Source organism: Lampris incognitus, chromosome 7 (assembly GCF_029633865.1).
Source record: "Lampris incognitus isolate fLamInc1 chromosome 7, fLamInc1.hap2, whole genome shotgun sequence".
NCBI classification, from domain to species: Eukaryota; Metazoa; Chordata; class Actinopteri; order Lampriformes; family Lampridae; genus Lampris; species Lampris incognitus.
In genome coordinates, this window is record NC_079217.1 from 49,957,317 (window position 1) to 49,972,314 (window position 14,998).

At 42.8% G+C, this 14,998-nt stretch overlaps 1 protein-coding gene across 1 annotated transcript in view; it reads left to right on the forward strand.

Annotated features, from left to right (window-relative positions):
• The first annotated feature begins 6,040 nt into the window (after positions 1-6,040).
• The window catches only part of numa1 (nuclear mitotic apparatus protein 1), a 28,068-nt gene continuing 19,110 nt past the window's right edge, over positions 6,041-14,998 (forward strand). Inside the window, exons 1-10 of the mRNA XM_056282878.1 lie at positions 6,041-6,079; positions 6,193-6,278; positions 6,414-6,487; positions 7,361-7,449; positions 7,576-7,650; positions 7,802-7,895; positions 8,072-8,228; positions 10,337-10,476; positions 10,950-11,061; positions 12,396-12,513. Of these exons, the coding sequence (XP_056138853.1) occupies positions 6,041-6,079; positions 6,193-6,278; positions 6,414-6,487; positions 7,361-7,449; positions 7,576-7,650; positions 7,802-7,895; positions 8,072-8,228; positions 10,337-10,476; positions 10,950-11,061; positions 12,396-12,513 (984 nt within the window). The remainder of the gene's footprint in view (positions 6,080-6,192; positions 6,279-6,413; positions 6,488-7,360; positions 7,450-7,575; positions 7,651-7,801; positions 7,896-8,071; positions 8,229-10,336; positions 10,477-10,949; positions 11,062-12,395; positions 12,514-14,998) is intronic.

The following is a 14,998-nucleotide window of genomic DNA, read 5'->3' on the forward strand; positions in this document are numbered from 1 at the left end:
GGCTGATGGACTCAGGGCGGATCCAGAGAAAGTGCTTGCCGTTGAGAAGATGCCGGCACCGACTGATGTGAAAGGAGTGCAAAGGCTGCTAGGTATGGTAAATTATCTAGCCAAGTTTTGTCCCCACCTCTCAGACCAGTGCATAGTGTTGAGAGATTTGACACACAAAAACAGGGAGTGGAACTGGACAGCACAGCATGAGGAGGCTTTCCTCAAATTGAAAGAGACTATAGCAAAGGTCCCAGTACTGAAATATTACAACCCAGATGAGGAACTCACAGTGCAGTGTGATGCTTCAGACACAGGTTTAGGCGCAGCGCTCATGCAGATGGGTAAGCCAATAGCATTTGCAAGCAGAGCACTCACTCAAACAGAGCGTGGGTATGCACAAATAGAAAAGGAGTTCTTAGCAATGGTTTTTAGCATGGAAAGATTTCACCAGTACACATACGGCCGAAAAGTGACGGTGCAAAGTGATCACAAGCCGTTGGAAACAATAGTGAGAAAACCTCTACTAAGTGCACCCAAAAGGCTGCAGGGAATGATGCTGCGCATACAAAAGTATGATCTAGATGTAGTATATGTGCCAGGTAGAGACATGCTGCTAGCAGACACTCTGAGCAGAGCTTATCTTCCTGAGAGTGCACCGGATGCAGAACTAGAGACTGTCAACATGGCACAACACTTACCTATCGCAGCAGACAGGCTACATGATATACGATCTGCCACAAAAGAGGATGAAACACTGCAACTTCTCATCAAAATGATGCAGCAAGGATGGCCTGACGATAAGTCAAAAACACCAAGGGAAATCAAGCCCTACTTCTCATTCCAAGAGGAGTTAAGCCACCAAGATGGAATAGTGTTCAGGAGTGAGCGCGCTGTCATCCCTGATGCGTTGAGGAAAGACATCACTTGCCGCCTACACGCATCACATCTGGGTGTGGAAGGATGCCTACGGAGGGCTAGGGAGTGTGTCTATTGGCAGGGCATGAACGACCAAATAAAATCATATATAGCAAAGTGTGACATCTGCAGATCAATGGACATTAAACAACAAAAAGAAACACTAATGTCACATGATGTGCCAAGCAGGCCGTGGGCACGGATCTGTTCATGTTTGAAAACAAAGACTACCTCATAATTGTTGATTTTTTCTCAAATTTTTGGGAAATAGATTACCTGGCAGATACCAAGTCAACCACAGTGATACGGAAACTGAAAGCTCATTTTGCCCGCCAAGGTATCCCAGATATTGTAATCTCGGACAATGGCCCACAGTATTCGTCACAAGAATTCCAGAAGTTCAGTCGACTGTGGGGATTTCAACATAAAACCTCATCACCAGGTTACCCGCAAAGCAACGGCAAAGCTGAGTCAGCTGTTAAGACAGCAAAAAGACTCTTGCTCAAAGCCAAGGCTGCTGGACGGGATCCTTATCTCGCCCTTCTGGACCACCGCAACACACCATCACAGGGTACTGATACCACACCAGCACAGCGGCTGCTCAGTCGCTGTACCAAAACACTACTGCCAACCAAGGCAAGCCTGTTACAGCCGAAAGTTGTGCAGGTGAAACAGGATTTACAAAATAACCAACAACGGCAGAGGGCATACTACGACAGGTCGGCTAAAGACTTGGACACGCTTGCCCCAGGTGAATGTGTGAGAGTTCAGCCTCTCACACCCCACACTGCCTGGAGAGTGGGCAAGGTGCTGAGGCCGGTCGATAGGAGATCCTATGAGGTCCAGCTGCACACGGGTGGTGTCATCAGGAGAAATCGCAGACACCTCAGGCATGCACCAGGGGCAATCTTCACTGACACTATGGACATGGAGATCAGCAGCCCCAGTCAGCCAGAGAGTGTTGAACCCGGACATTCAGAGAGTGTTCCTTCTCGCAGTGTCTTAGCAGGAAACAAAACCAAGGACACTGGTGACAGGGCCAACCCTGTTACCACCAGATCAGGCCGCTCTGTTGTGCAGCCGCAGCGATACAAAGACTTTGTGACCTCACATAGATGAATGGATCTGTAGCACTAATGGACTTTGGGGGGGGCATGAATGAAAAAGAAAAAAAAGTGAATCACAAATGTTGTGCAAATGTATTAAAGGTTCTAAAAAAAAAAGAAGAAACTGAAAAGAGAAAGGATGTAACAATAGGAACTATTGTTAGGAACCATTGTTTAGTTCCTTGTTTACACAGGGGTCGTTTAGGTTGTTGCACCTGGAATAACGGACCGAGCGTGATGCATAACCTTACGTGCCGAAGTTATTATTAAAGTTTATAGCCCCGTGGGGTTGAAACGAGTTGTAACGTCTCATTAGTAGAAGGTAACAACACACTTTAACAATAACCATGTTGTTTTCACAGGTAGGCTATAAAAGGTAAGTAAAGTAGGTAAGTGTATAATTATGTGTATAATTATGCTCTTTTGTGTACCGATGTTATGGCCGCGCCCGTCGTTATCGGAGCTATTGATATGCGTGGCTCTCCTGTGCTTCGATGTCCAGGCGGGCCTGTCGCCATCGGAGCTATTGATTTGCATTTGTTTAGCCGCGACCGTCGTTGGGGGTGTTAGATTCGACTTCATTGTTCAGTGGTCATGAGTCGTTGGAGCCGTTAGTGACCGACTGTTGTTCTTGGAGGCTTGGCTTCTTGAGTCTCCTGGGTAGAGATGAAAGGACGGCATTGTAAGTGGGAGATAGGTGGTGACGCAGACCTCCTCCTCTGTTGAGGGATGGTTTTTCCAGTTTCACATAGATGGCTTCCTTCACCCCTCTTTCAAACCATCTATCTTCTCTGTCCAAAATGTGTACGTTGCTGTCCTCGAAGGAGTGTGTCTTCTCCTTTAGGTGTAGATAGACTGCTGAGTCTTGTCCTGAGGAGTTTGGCTTTCTGTGTTGGGCCATCCATTGGTGTAGTGGTTGTTTGGTTTCTCCTATGTATAGGTCAGTGCAATCCTCATTGCATTGTACGGCATACACCAGATTGCTTTTCCAGGTGTGTGGTACACGATCTTTGGGATGAACCAGTCTTTGTCGGAGTGTGTTGCTGGGTTTGAAGTATACTGGGATGCGGTGTTTGTTGAAAATTCTCCTGAGTTTCTTGGAGACCCCAGAAACATACGGGATGACTGTGCTATTCCTTCTGTTCCTTTTCTCCTCGTCGCTCACCCGGTTGGTCTTTTTGGAACGTGTTGCAGTTTTCACAAAGGTCCAACTGGGGTAGCCGTAGGTTTTTAAAGCTCCCCTCAGGTGTTTGTGTTCTTCTTGTTGGGCCTGATTGCTGCTGGGCACATTGTCAGCTCTGTGTTGCAAAGTTCTGATGACGCTCAGTTTGTGTTCCAGCGGGTGGTGTGAGTCGAAAAGTAGATATTGGTCTCTGTGTGTAGGTTTCCTGTAAACCCCAATGTGGAGGCTCCTGTCTTCCCCAACTTGGACGTCACAGTCCAGGAAGGGCAAACCGTTGTTCTTTACATCTTCCCTTGTGAACTTAATGTTCTTGTCCACTGAGTTGATGTGTTTGGTAAACGCTTGCACTTCTTGTGTTTGGATTTTGACCCATGTGTCGTCCACATATCTGAATCAGTGGCTCGGAGGTGTTCCTCTGAAGGAGTTCAGGGCCCTGTGTTCTACCTCTTCCATATATACGCTGGCCACAATGGGCGATACTGGTGAGCCCATTGCACAGCCGTGTTTCTGTCTATAAAACTGGCCCCTGAATTGGAAATATGTAGTGTTCAGGCAAAGCTCCAGTAGTTGGCAAATCTGGTCTGGGCTGAGTTTGGGCCTATTGTGGAGAGTGTCGTCCCATAGCAAACGTTGCCTCACAGTTTCCAAAGCCTCCATAGTTGGGATGCAGGTGAATAATGAGGTCACGTCGTAGGATACCATGGTTTCATTCGGTTCCAGTTTTACGCCTTGGACCTTGTCCACGAAGTCAATGGAGTTTTGGATATGGTGAGGTGTTTCGCCCACTAAAGGGGTCAAGATGTTGGCTATATGTTTGGCAATGTTGTACGTGACCAAGTTTATGCTGCTGACGATGGGCCTGAGGGGGGTTCCATCTTTATGGATCTTAGGGAGTCCATATATTCATGGAATGTTATCTTGTGGGTAGAGACGGTGGTATTGTATCCGATCGATGGTTCCCCCTTTCTGTAGTTTCTGTAGGTACGCTATTATTCTCCTCTTGTAACCACTAGTAGGATCCCGTCTCAGAGGTTCATAGGTGTCGGTGTCGCTGAGTAGTGATGTGATCTCGGCGTGGTAGTCTGTTGTGTTTAGGATAACTGGGCATCTCCCCTTATCTTCAACTCCTTTGGATAACCATGACCTGGACGAATGAGAACATTCACATATATGTGTTTTTGATGGTTTGAAGAGCTCCAGTGACCTATATGTTTATCAGAGAGCTTCACCAGTGAGCTTGAATGAAAGCTTAGAAAGCACCCTTTAATATGATACCAAACACAATATTATAAAACATTGAAAAGTGTCTTCACCATGAACCTAAACCAGGATATGCACCTGAGGCAAAAATGCAGTTTACTTTCAGGGGTGGTTTTCTTCATGAGGTTCTGGTGATACACAATTGAGGGTAGATTCACCAGGGGCTGCTGCTCCTTTAAGGCAGACGTTCAGAGTGCTGACGTGGGCACTGCTCCGAGGTGGAGCCATGTTTGGAGCAGCCTAGCAGTTAGCTGGTTGCCACGAGATTGTGCTGTATCGGTGTCGTTTTGTGTGGCGAGTAAACGGAATTGACTCGACTCGATCTCTCCGTCTCCTCATTCCTGCACTCCCACAAGGTGGTAACCACTAAAAAGCTACCAGTCTGAGAGGTCTATCATATCAAAACACAAACTAGAGATGTATAGGTATTAAAAAAATCACAACTAGAATTTGTCCACTCAGATGGTACCAGTACCCGGTCTGGCCCATGGACTATTAACTCGAATGACTTGCCACCCCCCCCCCCACGGTATAAACGGATGTGACGTTTTGAGGGCGGTTCCATAAATGCCGACTATTTTTTTCTTTGATAGTGTAGCGAATTCGGGGGTCAGTCTGGAAGCCCGTGGCTCCCACACCGCAAGCGACAACGTTAACCAGTCGACTAAAGGGTCCGAGTCCGACCCGTTAGTCATGGATCAACGTGTCTACTTATCCATGCGCGTTACAATAGTATCAAAATCAAATACAAATCGCGCAAAAATGTAAGGTAACACAGAGTTCCCCTTACTCTGCAAATAGCACCATGTTAGAGCTAATGCAGTCGTTCTATTCTCACTATCACAATAAAATCAATGTAAGAAAATGCGGTACAAAAAAAATTGCCGTAATGCATGTTCTTCACTGAACAGCAAATTGACAAAAAGCCGGAAATGACTCTAGCGTCTGAGTCCGAGACGAAGCAGCGTGCCCCGAATTTAACCAATCAGGTTCCCCTATCGTGTCACGTGTTGCCATTTTGAAAGAGAATTGGTTGGTTCGGTCACGCACTCCAGATTTGAATTTTGCCAGAGTCACAGTGCGTTTAACAGAGCTCTAAGGCGGTGTGCCTAAACGAGCATTAATCACTTTGGTTTAGAGTTTTAAACAGAAGTGGCCTCGGTTATTTACGTTGCTGAAAAGGTAAGTTGATGTTCGAATGTTGGTGTGTGTTTTTAACTAGATTACAGGTTTTAGCTTGGCCAGTTAGATAAACTAGCATGTACGATCTGCTGCCTAGCTTAGTTATAGTGAGTCTAGCAGGCAAAAGTTAATATTTCATAGTTCTACCACCACCAAGAGGTTGTATAACTCATGCTAATGTTTTAGCTCTGTTACGAACGGACACTGGTTGACGTTCGCTGGCGTCACCTAAGTTGCAGGTTAGGTACAGTTGTTGACTTGTACAACTAAAGCACAGTTAAATGTGCCCTTTTTTGTCCTCTTTTTTTACACAACCTGCTACACTGCTGACGTTGAATAAAGCACTACACCCATAACATTTCTGTGTTTTCAGGTTGCAAACGCACCCTAAGCAACAGCCAACATGGCAATGAACATGGGCGTTAAAGCTCTGCTCGCCTGGGTAAGTTGATCTCTTAATACTGTGGGTGGGTAATAAAGTTGAATCACATGTTTCGAGACAGTGCTGGAAGACTGACTTGTCATTCTTTCTGTGTGTGTGCCCATCTTGGACAGTTCAACAGTATGAAACTGGCCGAGCGAGAGCTAAGCGTCCACGATTTAAACGATGGGATATTCTTGTTGCAAGTCGTCCATAAATTGTGAGTAGAAGCCATGTACTGAAGGACGTTATCATTGTAATAACATTACATCACGTGACCCCGGCCTACAATTTAAACAAAACTCCACCCGATGCCGCGAATGACGTTTTTTTGTTTATTCTTCCCACATTTCAGGAAAGATGAAACACATGGCCATTTGAATTTGTCAATTGAGGCTCGATTGCAGATCATCGCTGACTTCTTAGAAAGTAAGTTTGTTTCTCTCACATCCATTATCGAAAGATGTCACAAATGATATTTTTAGACGAGTTTTGTTGTTTTAAGAAAAAGACTGGCTTCCTTCAGTGTCAGTCTGTAAGGTGCTTTTTGAATCTTTAAGAGTGTAAATCAGATAATGTGGAATATATTGTAAATGTTAGGATCCAATAGCACCCAGCTTTTGAACAATGAGCAAGAACATTTGATTGGATTTTTTTTTTTCATTTTCAATTTGAATTTTGATCGGTGGAAATTTTTTTTGGTTCGGTATTTACTAAGAGCAACATTATTTTATTATGACTTAGGAAGGTATTAGGTCATTATGGTTAGGTCTATGCTTGACTTTTAAAACCAACATAGTATATTCTTTCATTTACTGGATTAATTTTAATTTGGCCATAAAATGTTACGCTTATCTGCAGTCCTGTAACCTTGAAACCAAGAAGTCTTTATGCATGCTCTATAATCCAGAAAAAAAAATGAAAGAAAGTTGAATCAGTTCACCTGGACACGTTTATTGAGATAAACGTTTCATCACTCAAATCACCAAGACTGGCTGTTTTCACTAACATAACATAGTTAAAATCCAGATGAACTGATTTAATCTTCTTTGATCCATTTAAGATGTTTCACATTGCTCAAAGTTAACCTTCTGGTTAACTTTGAGCAATGTGAACCTTCTTCTGACCACATTCAAAATCTTTTTAAACAAACTTGAGAATTTATTGCGATGAATAATCTTTTTATATGCTAAAGCCAATCTTTGAGTTACCTACCACACCCTATGGTTTGTTGGCCTGTTTGACTGTTTTTCAAGTGTCTTTTTGTGTTTCTCTCTCTTGTTCATCTCTGTTGCATTTTAGGAGACTGTCGGTTCAGTCCTGACAGAGGAGCCTCTGTGTCATGGGATGACATAAAAAATGGTGACAAATTAACAGTAGAAATATCAAAGGTATGTTTATCAATACATTTTTCTATGCACAGATTATTTTGATTGGTTTGCTTGCCTGCAAATGTAAAAAAAAAGCAACATGTTTCTGAATGTAGCTGTGTTCTGATTCAACCCTTGTGACCTAAGGTGCTTTTGTTACTGGTGTACTACGACATGATGAATGACCGCTGTACCTTAAATATGCTGGAATACGAAGTTGAGGTAAGGCAAGCTATAAAGCTAAAAATCCTTTTTATAACTTGTTCTGTGGCTGCTCCTCAGTACTTCGGTTTATCGTCTCCATTCACAACTTTCATTCTGTTCTTGATATAAGTTCTTACCAGCCTCTTCTTTCTTACATCACCACCATTAGCGGGAGATTGCAGTTCTTACTGACCGATTTGTGCTGGAGTGTGAGGGCCATGTTTTCCTGAACGGTGGGATTGAGGCCTATTTAGGAAAGAAATGTAAGCCTGAAATCTATTTCACTTTCCATATGTTAGGTAATAGAAGCTCCTACTTAGAGACATGAGCCATCATTATTACATGTTCAGTTTCCTTATTGCAGGCAAAATTAAATGGGGGGGTATAGTACAACAGTTTTAGTTTCAGTATCTTTACGATCTTTTTCTCTTAACCTCAGATTTGTCTGTGACAGCTAAAAATGTAGATGGATCTGACACATCATCCATTACTAGTCCATCAACTTTCTCTTCACTCTCGGATGAGTCCCCAGTCTTCCACCGTTCTCCAAAAGTCAAATTTATGGAACTGCAAACTGTGGCTTCTTCATCTGTCAGGTATCATTCAGTATATTCATGACACCATGCTCTGCTTCCTTTGACATGTTTGAGGAAATTGTACATGGCAAGCATTTGAATGCAATATTTACCAAAAAGAAAATAATGATTTGTCTTTTATTCATGTAAATTTGCTAAAAAATCAAAACATGGCCATTTAGAAAACTATTCACCATATATTGGATTCTCTTTTTTGTGCAGTATTTATTGCTTGATTTCAGATGGCTCAGGACTCACTGAATTTTTTGGGTTAAAATTTTTTGTCTTAAATATTTTCTCATATTTGTAGCATGCCTTGCTTGGATAGTAATATCGCCACCTAATTGCATTTGTGCAGACATTGGGAAATTAAAGAACCCGAGAGAACACCACCATCTATATAATATAATAGAAATGTAAGGTTAAAGGGCCCCTACAAAACCCTTATATATTGAGTGAACACAAAGTGTTGTGAAAGTATACTACCGTTCAAAAGTTTGGGATCACCCGAACAATTTTGTGTTTTCCATGAAAAGTCACACTTATTCACCACCATATGTTGTGAAATGAATAGAAAATAGAGTCAAGACATTGACAAGGTTAGAAATAATGATGTGTATTTGAAATAAGATTTTTTTTACATCAAACTTTGCTTTCGTCAAAGAATCCTCCATTTGCAGCAATTACAGCATTGCAGACCTTTGGCATTCTAGCTGTTAATTTGTTGAGGTAATCTGGAGAAATTGCACCCCACGCTTCCAGAAGCAGCTCCCACAAGTTGGATTGGTTGGATGGGCACTTCTTGCGTACCATACGGTCAAGCTGCTCCCACAACAGCTCAATGGGGTTCAGATCTGGTGACTGCGCTGGCCACTCCATTACCGATAGAATACCAGCTGCCTGCTTCTGCTCTAAATAGTTCTTGCACAATTTGGAGGTGTGTTTAGGGTCATTGTCCTGTTGTAGGATGAAATTGGCTCCAATCAAGCGCTGTCCACTGGGTATGGCAAGGCGTTGCAAAATGGAGTGATAGCCTTCCTTATTCAGAATCCCTTTTACCCTGTACAAATCTCCCACCTTACCAGCACCAAAGCAACCCCAGACCATCACATTACCTCCACCATGCTTAACATATGGCGTCAGGCATTCTTCCAGCATCTTTTCATTTGTTCTGCGTCTCACAAACGTTCTTCTTTGTGATCCAAACACCTCAAACTTGGATTCATCCGTCCACAACACTTTTTTCCAGTCTTCCTCTGTCCAATGTCTGTGTTCTTTTGCCCATCTTAATCTTTTTCTTTTATTGGTCAGTCTCAGATATGGCTTTTTCTTTGCCACTCTGCCCTGAAGCCCAGAATCCCGCAGCCGCCTCTTCACTGTAGATGTTGACACTGGTGTTTTGCGGGTACTATTTAATGAAGATGCCAGTTGGGGACCTGTGAGGCGTCTGTTTCTCAAACTAGAGACTCTAATGTACTTATCTTCTTGCTCAGTTGTGCAACGCGGCCTCCCACTTCTTTTTCTACTCTGGTTAGAGCCTGTTTGTGCTGTCCTCTGAAGGGAGTAGTACACACCGGTGTAGGAAATCTTCAATTTCTTAGCAATTTCTCGCATGGAATAGCCTTCATTTCTAAGAACAAGAATAGACTGTCGAGTTTCAGATGAAAGTTCTCTTTTTCTGGCCATTTTGAGCGTTTAATTGACCCCACAAATGTGATGCTCCAGAAACTCAATCTGCTCAAAGGAAGGTCAGTTTTGTAGCTTCTGTAACGAGCTAAACTGTTTTCAGATGTGTGAACATGATTGCACAAGGGTTTTCTAATCATCAATTAGCCTTCTGAGCCAATGAGCAAACACATTGTACCATTAGAACACTGGAGTGATAGTTGCTTGAAATGGGCCTCTATACACCTATGTAGATATTGCACCGAAAACCAGACATTTGCAGCTAGAATAGTCATTTACCACATTAGCAATGTATAGAGTGTATTTCTTTAAAGTTAAGACTAGTTTAAAGTTATCTTCATTGAAAAGTACAGTGCTTTTCCTTCAGAAATATGGACATTTCAATGTGATCCCAAACTTTTGAACGGTAGTGTAAATATTTTGCTTTCTTTTTATTCCTGCAGCAAGTCTCCTCTGCAATATGTCATGAACACTCCTCAGTTCCAGCTGAAGAAGCTGAAAAGGCAGATGGCCCAAGACAGTGAATACAGGGATGAACTGGCGAAAGAGTTGGCTAGCAAGATGGCCCTCATTGCACAGAGAGGTACAGAATATATCAGTGTAATGCAACACCCTTATATAATTTTTTTTTAATATATATATATATATATATAGATATAGATATATATATAGATATAAACACTCGTATACAATGATTTTTTGGGGGGGGACTTTAGGTTGGTGTTGTGAGAATGCTGTCTTTAACCTGAGTATCTTGGTCCAAGCCCTCACGATGGGAAAAATCTTTACTGCATAAATGCATATTATGAAAACACTACAGTCCCTACTAATGACACTGTTCTATAGCCATCCAAGGTGCCTTTCTCCTCAGGGGGGGAAAAATGACTTTCCAGGACTAGATAAATGGCCATAGTCATCATTAATGCAATAGGATTAAAATGAAAATAAAATTTCTTGTGCTTTCTCTTGTAACAATGGCTTTGCAGTCACCGTATGTGTACTTGTTGTGTTCCTCATTTCATTCAGATAAAGCTCTCCTTTTTGTCCTTTCCACAGAATCCCACATTAACCAGCTACAGTACCATCTGGATAAGTTGAAGGGTGAACAGAGTGAACAGGAGAAGGTTGCCGGCGAACAACTACAGGAACTACAGGCCAAGAACGACATGTAAGCACTTGAAAGGAGAACTTGCCCTTAGAGTTGTCATTTAGAGACATGAGCCATCATTATTACATTTTCAGTTTCCTTATTTTATTGCAGGCAAAATTAAATTAATTTTCATCTTGTCCAATTCAGCCCATGTCTGAACATGTCCAGATCTTTTGGTAAGAGGGCAAAGTCACTTAATGTTGTCAAGTGACAATAGTGCTGTTTCTGCTTTTGACGTTGATTCTTCAGGGATGTTGAGAATAAATTCATAATTATCAAAACCTTTTGGCTCAAAGAGGAGAAAGCCTTTAAAGATTTAGAGTTAAAATATTTTGTGCTCACAGTCTATCTCGTACGTAAATCAGGTTCAGTTTTTGCCTTGACGATATAATAGGCCTTGGTTCCAGAGCTAAAGAGAGAGATCTTAATGTCATCATGGTCGCCTTTGTGGAAGGACCTATCATTAAAGACCAAATCTGCAATTAGCGCATAGTAACTGTCCGCCTCACCCATTCACTCCACAACCTCTGCATTCCACTATAAACCCAATATAGTTGAGTCCACATGGTCCTCGCAGTCTGCATGGGGGAAGAGGGGAGGGATGTAAGTGCGGAGGAACTGCAAGCTTGAAATCGCATGCCAAAATAACTCGACGTGGTCGCAATCTCATTAAATTACTTAAATGACCCCACACACTGTGCGATATGGGCAGTCATAAGGCCATTCCAAACGAAATATCCCTGACGTGGGCAAGTCGTTTATCGTGAGAAGCACCGCCCTAGTTCAAGCAGTGTCGGAAAATGTCAGCAGTAATCGTGTACTGTGGCAGGGGATAAAAACAATGATTTATTATATGATTTATTCTCAAGACTCTTCTCGTACAGTAAACATGGAAGATGGTCACAATTGTTCAGTGTGTGGGGACCTTATGTTACTTGGTATCTGTTTTTGTGTAATTTTTAACATTTAGTAAACAGGTCAGCTTCTGACTTAAGTCTGGATGCACAAGCGAAGGCAAAGAAGTCTTGTCCGTAATTTGGAAAAAGAAAAAAAAAAGCTAACGCAGCTGTCAGATAAACATTGGGTCTGTATTTGAGAAATGCAGACAACTAAAAGCCTGAAGAGGATTTCAAGCAAATAATAATCATAACTATTTATTTATATAGCACTTATCTTATAAACCATGAAGGATTATAACATTATCTTTCCTGAGAACATGATCTGTAGCTTATTGGCCGAGTTGGTTCTGCTCTTTTGAGCTGCAAGAGTTTAGAGAAGAGGAGCTTTAAAGGCTGGCAGCCTGCTTTTCCCAAAAATGCTGTTTAAAGTACGTTTCTCCAATTGTCTTATAGGTTACAAAGCCGTGTTCATGAGCTGTTCAAGCACAATAATGATATGAAGAGCAATTCCTCCCATATGGAACGTAAATTGGATGAGTTGATGGAAGAGAATGGAATACTCTCTGTACAGGTAATGGTTTTCACACACATGATCACAGAATACCTCTACTGTTAAAGGTGCTATATTCTTGAGAACATCCATTATCCAAACTGCTTATCAATCAATCAAGTCGCATTTTTTATAGCGCTTTTCTCAGGGTCACGTGGATGCTGGAGCCTATCCTAGCAGTCATTGGGTGACAGGCGGGGTGACCCAGCAGTACATTTTTGTCCACTGTAGTGGACGTAGCATTTTTGCTCATATCTGTCATACTATGCATGCCACTGTATTCAGTCCTGTTTTCCCTTAAAAGAGGACAACTGTGCCTTTAAAATGACGTCGTGTGTGTGTGTGTCGGGGGGGGGGGTGTCCACTACAGTGGACATGTAAAATTTGAACAAAATCAAGTTTTAACATGTGTTTCTTTGCAATGTGTTTTACCACCCCAACACTTAATTTATGTAAAAAAAATAATAATTAAAAAACCTTATTTTTCCTGGATCTCAGGAGGCTACACGATATTCAGCACCAGCATCTCAGACCAATTTAAAACAAAACCTCCCCCACTTCCAGTTGAGCGGCAAATGGAGTAAGACCTACTTTTTAGTGCTTCTGCAGAATCCTTGCTAATTCCATATTTTAACGACATCATCAGTGTAGATATTATGCAAAACACTTAAATCTGTTATTAATAAACCAAAGTATAGCTGAGGATCAGTAAAACCAATGTGGATAGCATCCAATCTTCGAAAATATAAACACGACAGTCCGATCAATGCAAGGCCCAACAATCCACCAGTGAAGAGTTCAGGTAACCCCGATCAAGCCTCACCCACATCCGCAGTAAATCCGACCATGGACATTGCATCGATCAAAGTTGATATCCTCTCCTCATTAAGAAAAGATCCTCTGTAATAAGAGAAGAGCGGATGGTTTCAAAGGTTTTTGAAAAATGAAATAACGGCAGTGAAAACTGAAATTACAAACACTAAAACCACAATCCGTGCAGAAATAGATCACATTAAAGCTAATGTAAAAGCCACTGAGGAAGGACTCAACATGGTCGGATGAAGTAATATCTGTACAAATCACTGCAACAAACCTCAAGAAGCAGGTCGAAGACTTAAAAGAAAAATGTGAGGACATGGAGGGGAGGATGAGGAGAAGTAACATTCGGATCATGGGGGTTGCTGAGCAACCAGGATCAAGCTCTCGTGGCAGTTTCCAAGCTTCTTAAGGAAGTGTTCCAGATGGACAAAGATGTACAGATCGAGCGCTCACACCGAAGTCAGAGAAAGCCAGGAGACAAGCCGGGTGTGGTCATTGCAAAATTACATGGCCATCCTGAGGAAGGCCGTTGATCAGGGTGGCCAACTCAATTACAACGGCAATCCAATCGCCATATTTCTGGACTACACAGCCAATGTCGCTAAAGCCAGAGCAGCTTTCACAGATGTCAGGAAGATTCTCCTAGGAAGACCAGGAGTCTGTTATGGAATACTCTTCCCCGCTAGATTCCGCATTTCCCACAACAACGAGAAGAGTTTGTGGATGCCGCCAAGCTATGGACTATGTAAAGAAAAAGATCATTCCATCAATTGTCACGGGCAAGTGACTGAATGTAACCGTGTCCTTATTTTATATGATAAGTAACATATGAACAACTTGCCAGGTTCAGGTGGGCAACAGCTTGGGGAAAGAAGCTATTTTTGAGCCTGGTAGTGCTGTTCTGAGGCTCCTGTAGTGCTTCCCAGAGAGCAGGAGGGAGAACAGTCCATGGTTGGGGTGGGTGGGATCTCTGCTGATGCTGAGACCCGTTCGAAGGCAGCGTTTGTGATGAATGTTTTTTATGGCTGGGAGCTGGATACTGGTGATATGCTGGGCTGCCTTGACGACCCGCTACAGTGTTTTCTGGTCTGCTGATATGCAGTTACCGTACCACACTGAGATGCAGCTGGTCAGGATGCTCTCTATAGTGCAGTGGTAGAAGTTGATGATTCTTTTGGGGGATAGACAGGCGCTCCTCAGCCTCCTCAGGAAATGCAGGCGTTGGGCCTGGGTGTTTGATGTCCAGGAAAGTTCCTCGCTGATGTAGACACCAAGGAATTTAAAGCTGGAGACATGCTCTACTTCCACCCCATTGATGTATATGGGGGAGTGGCTGCAGCTTTTAGACCTCCTGAAGTCTACAATCAGCTCCTTCGTCTCCTGCACATTGAAACAAGATTGTTGGTAGTGCACCATGATGTGAGGTGCTGAATCTCGTCCTTGTAGGCCGTCTCATCATTGTTGGTGATACGGCCAATGACTGGAGTCATCCGCAAACTTAACTATTACATTTGAAGGGGAGTTGGCAGGCAGTCGTGGGTAAAGAGGGAGAAAAGGAGGGGCTCAGAACACAGCCTTGAGGGGCACTTGTGCTGAGGGTCAGGGTGGAGGAGGAGTGGTCACCTAACCTAACAGACTGAAGTTTGTTGATCGGGAAGTCCAGGGTCCAGAGGGAGGGGTTGAGGCC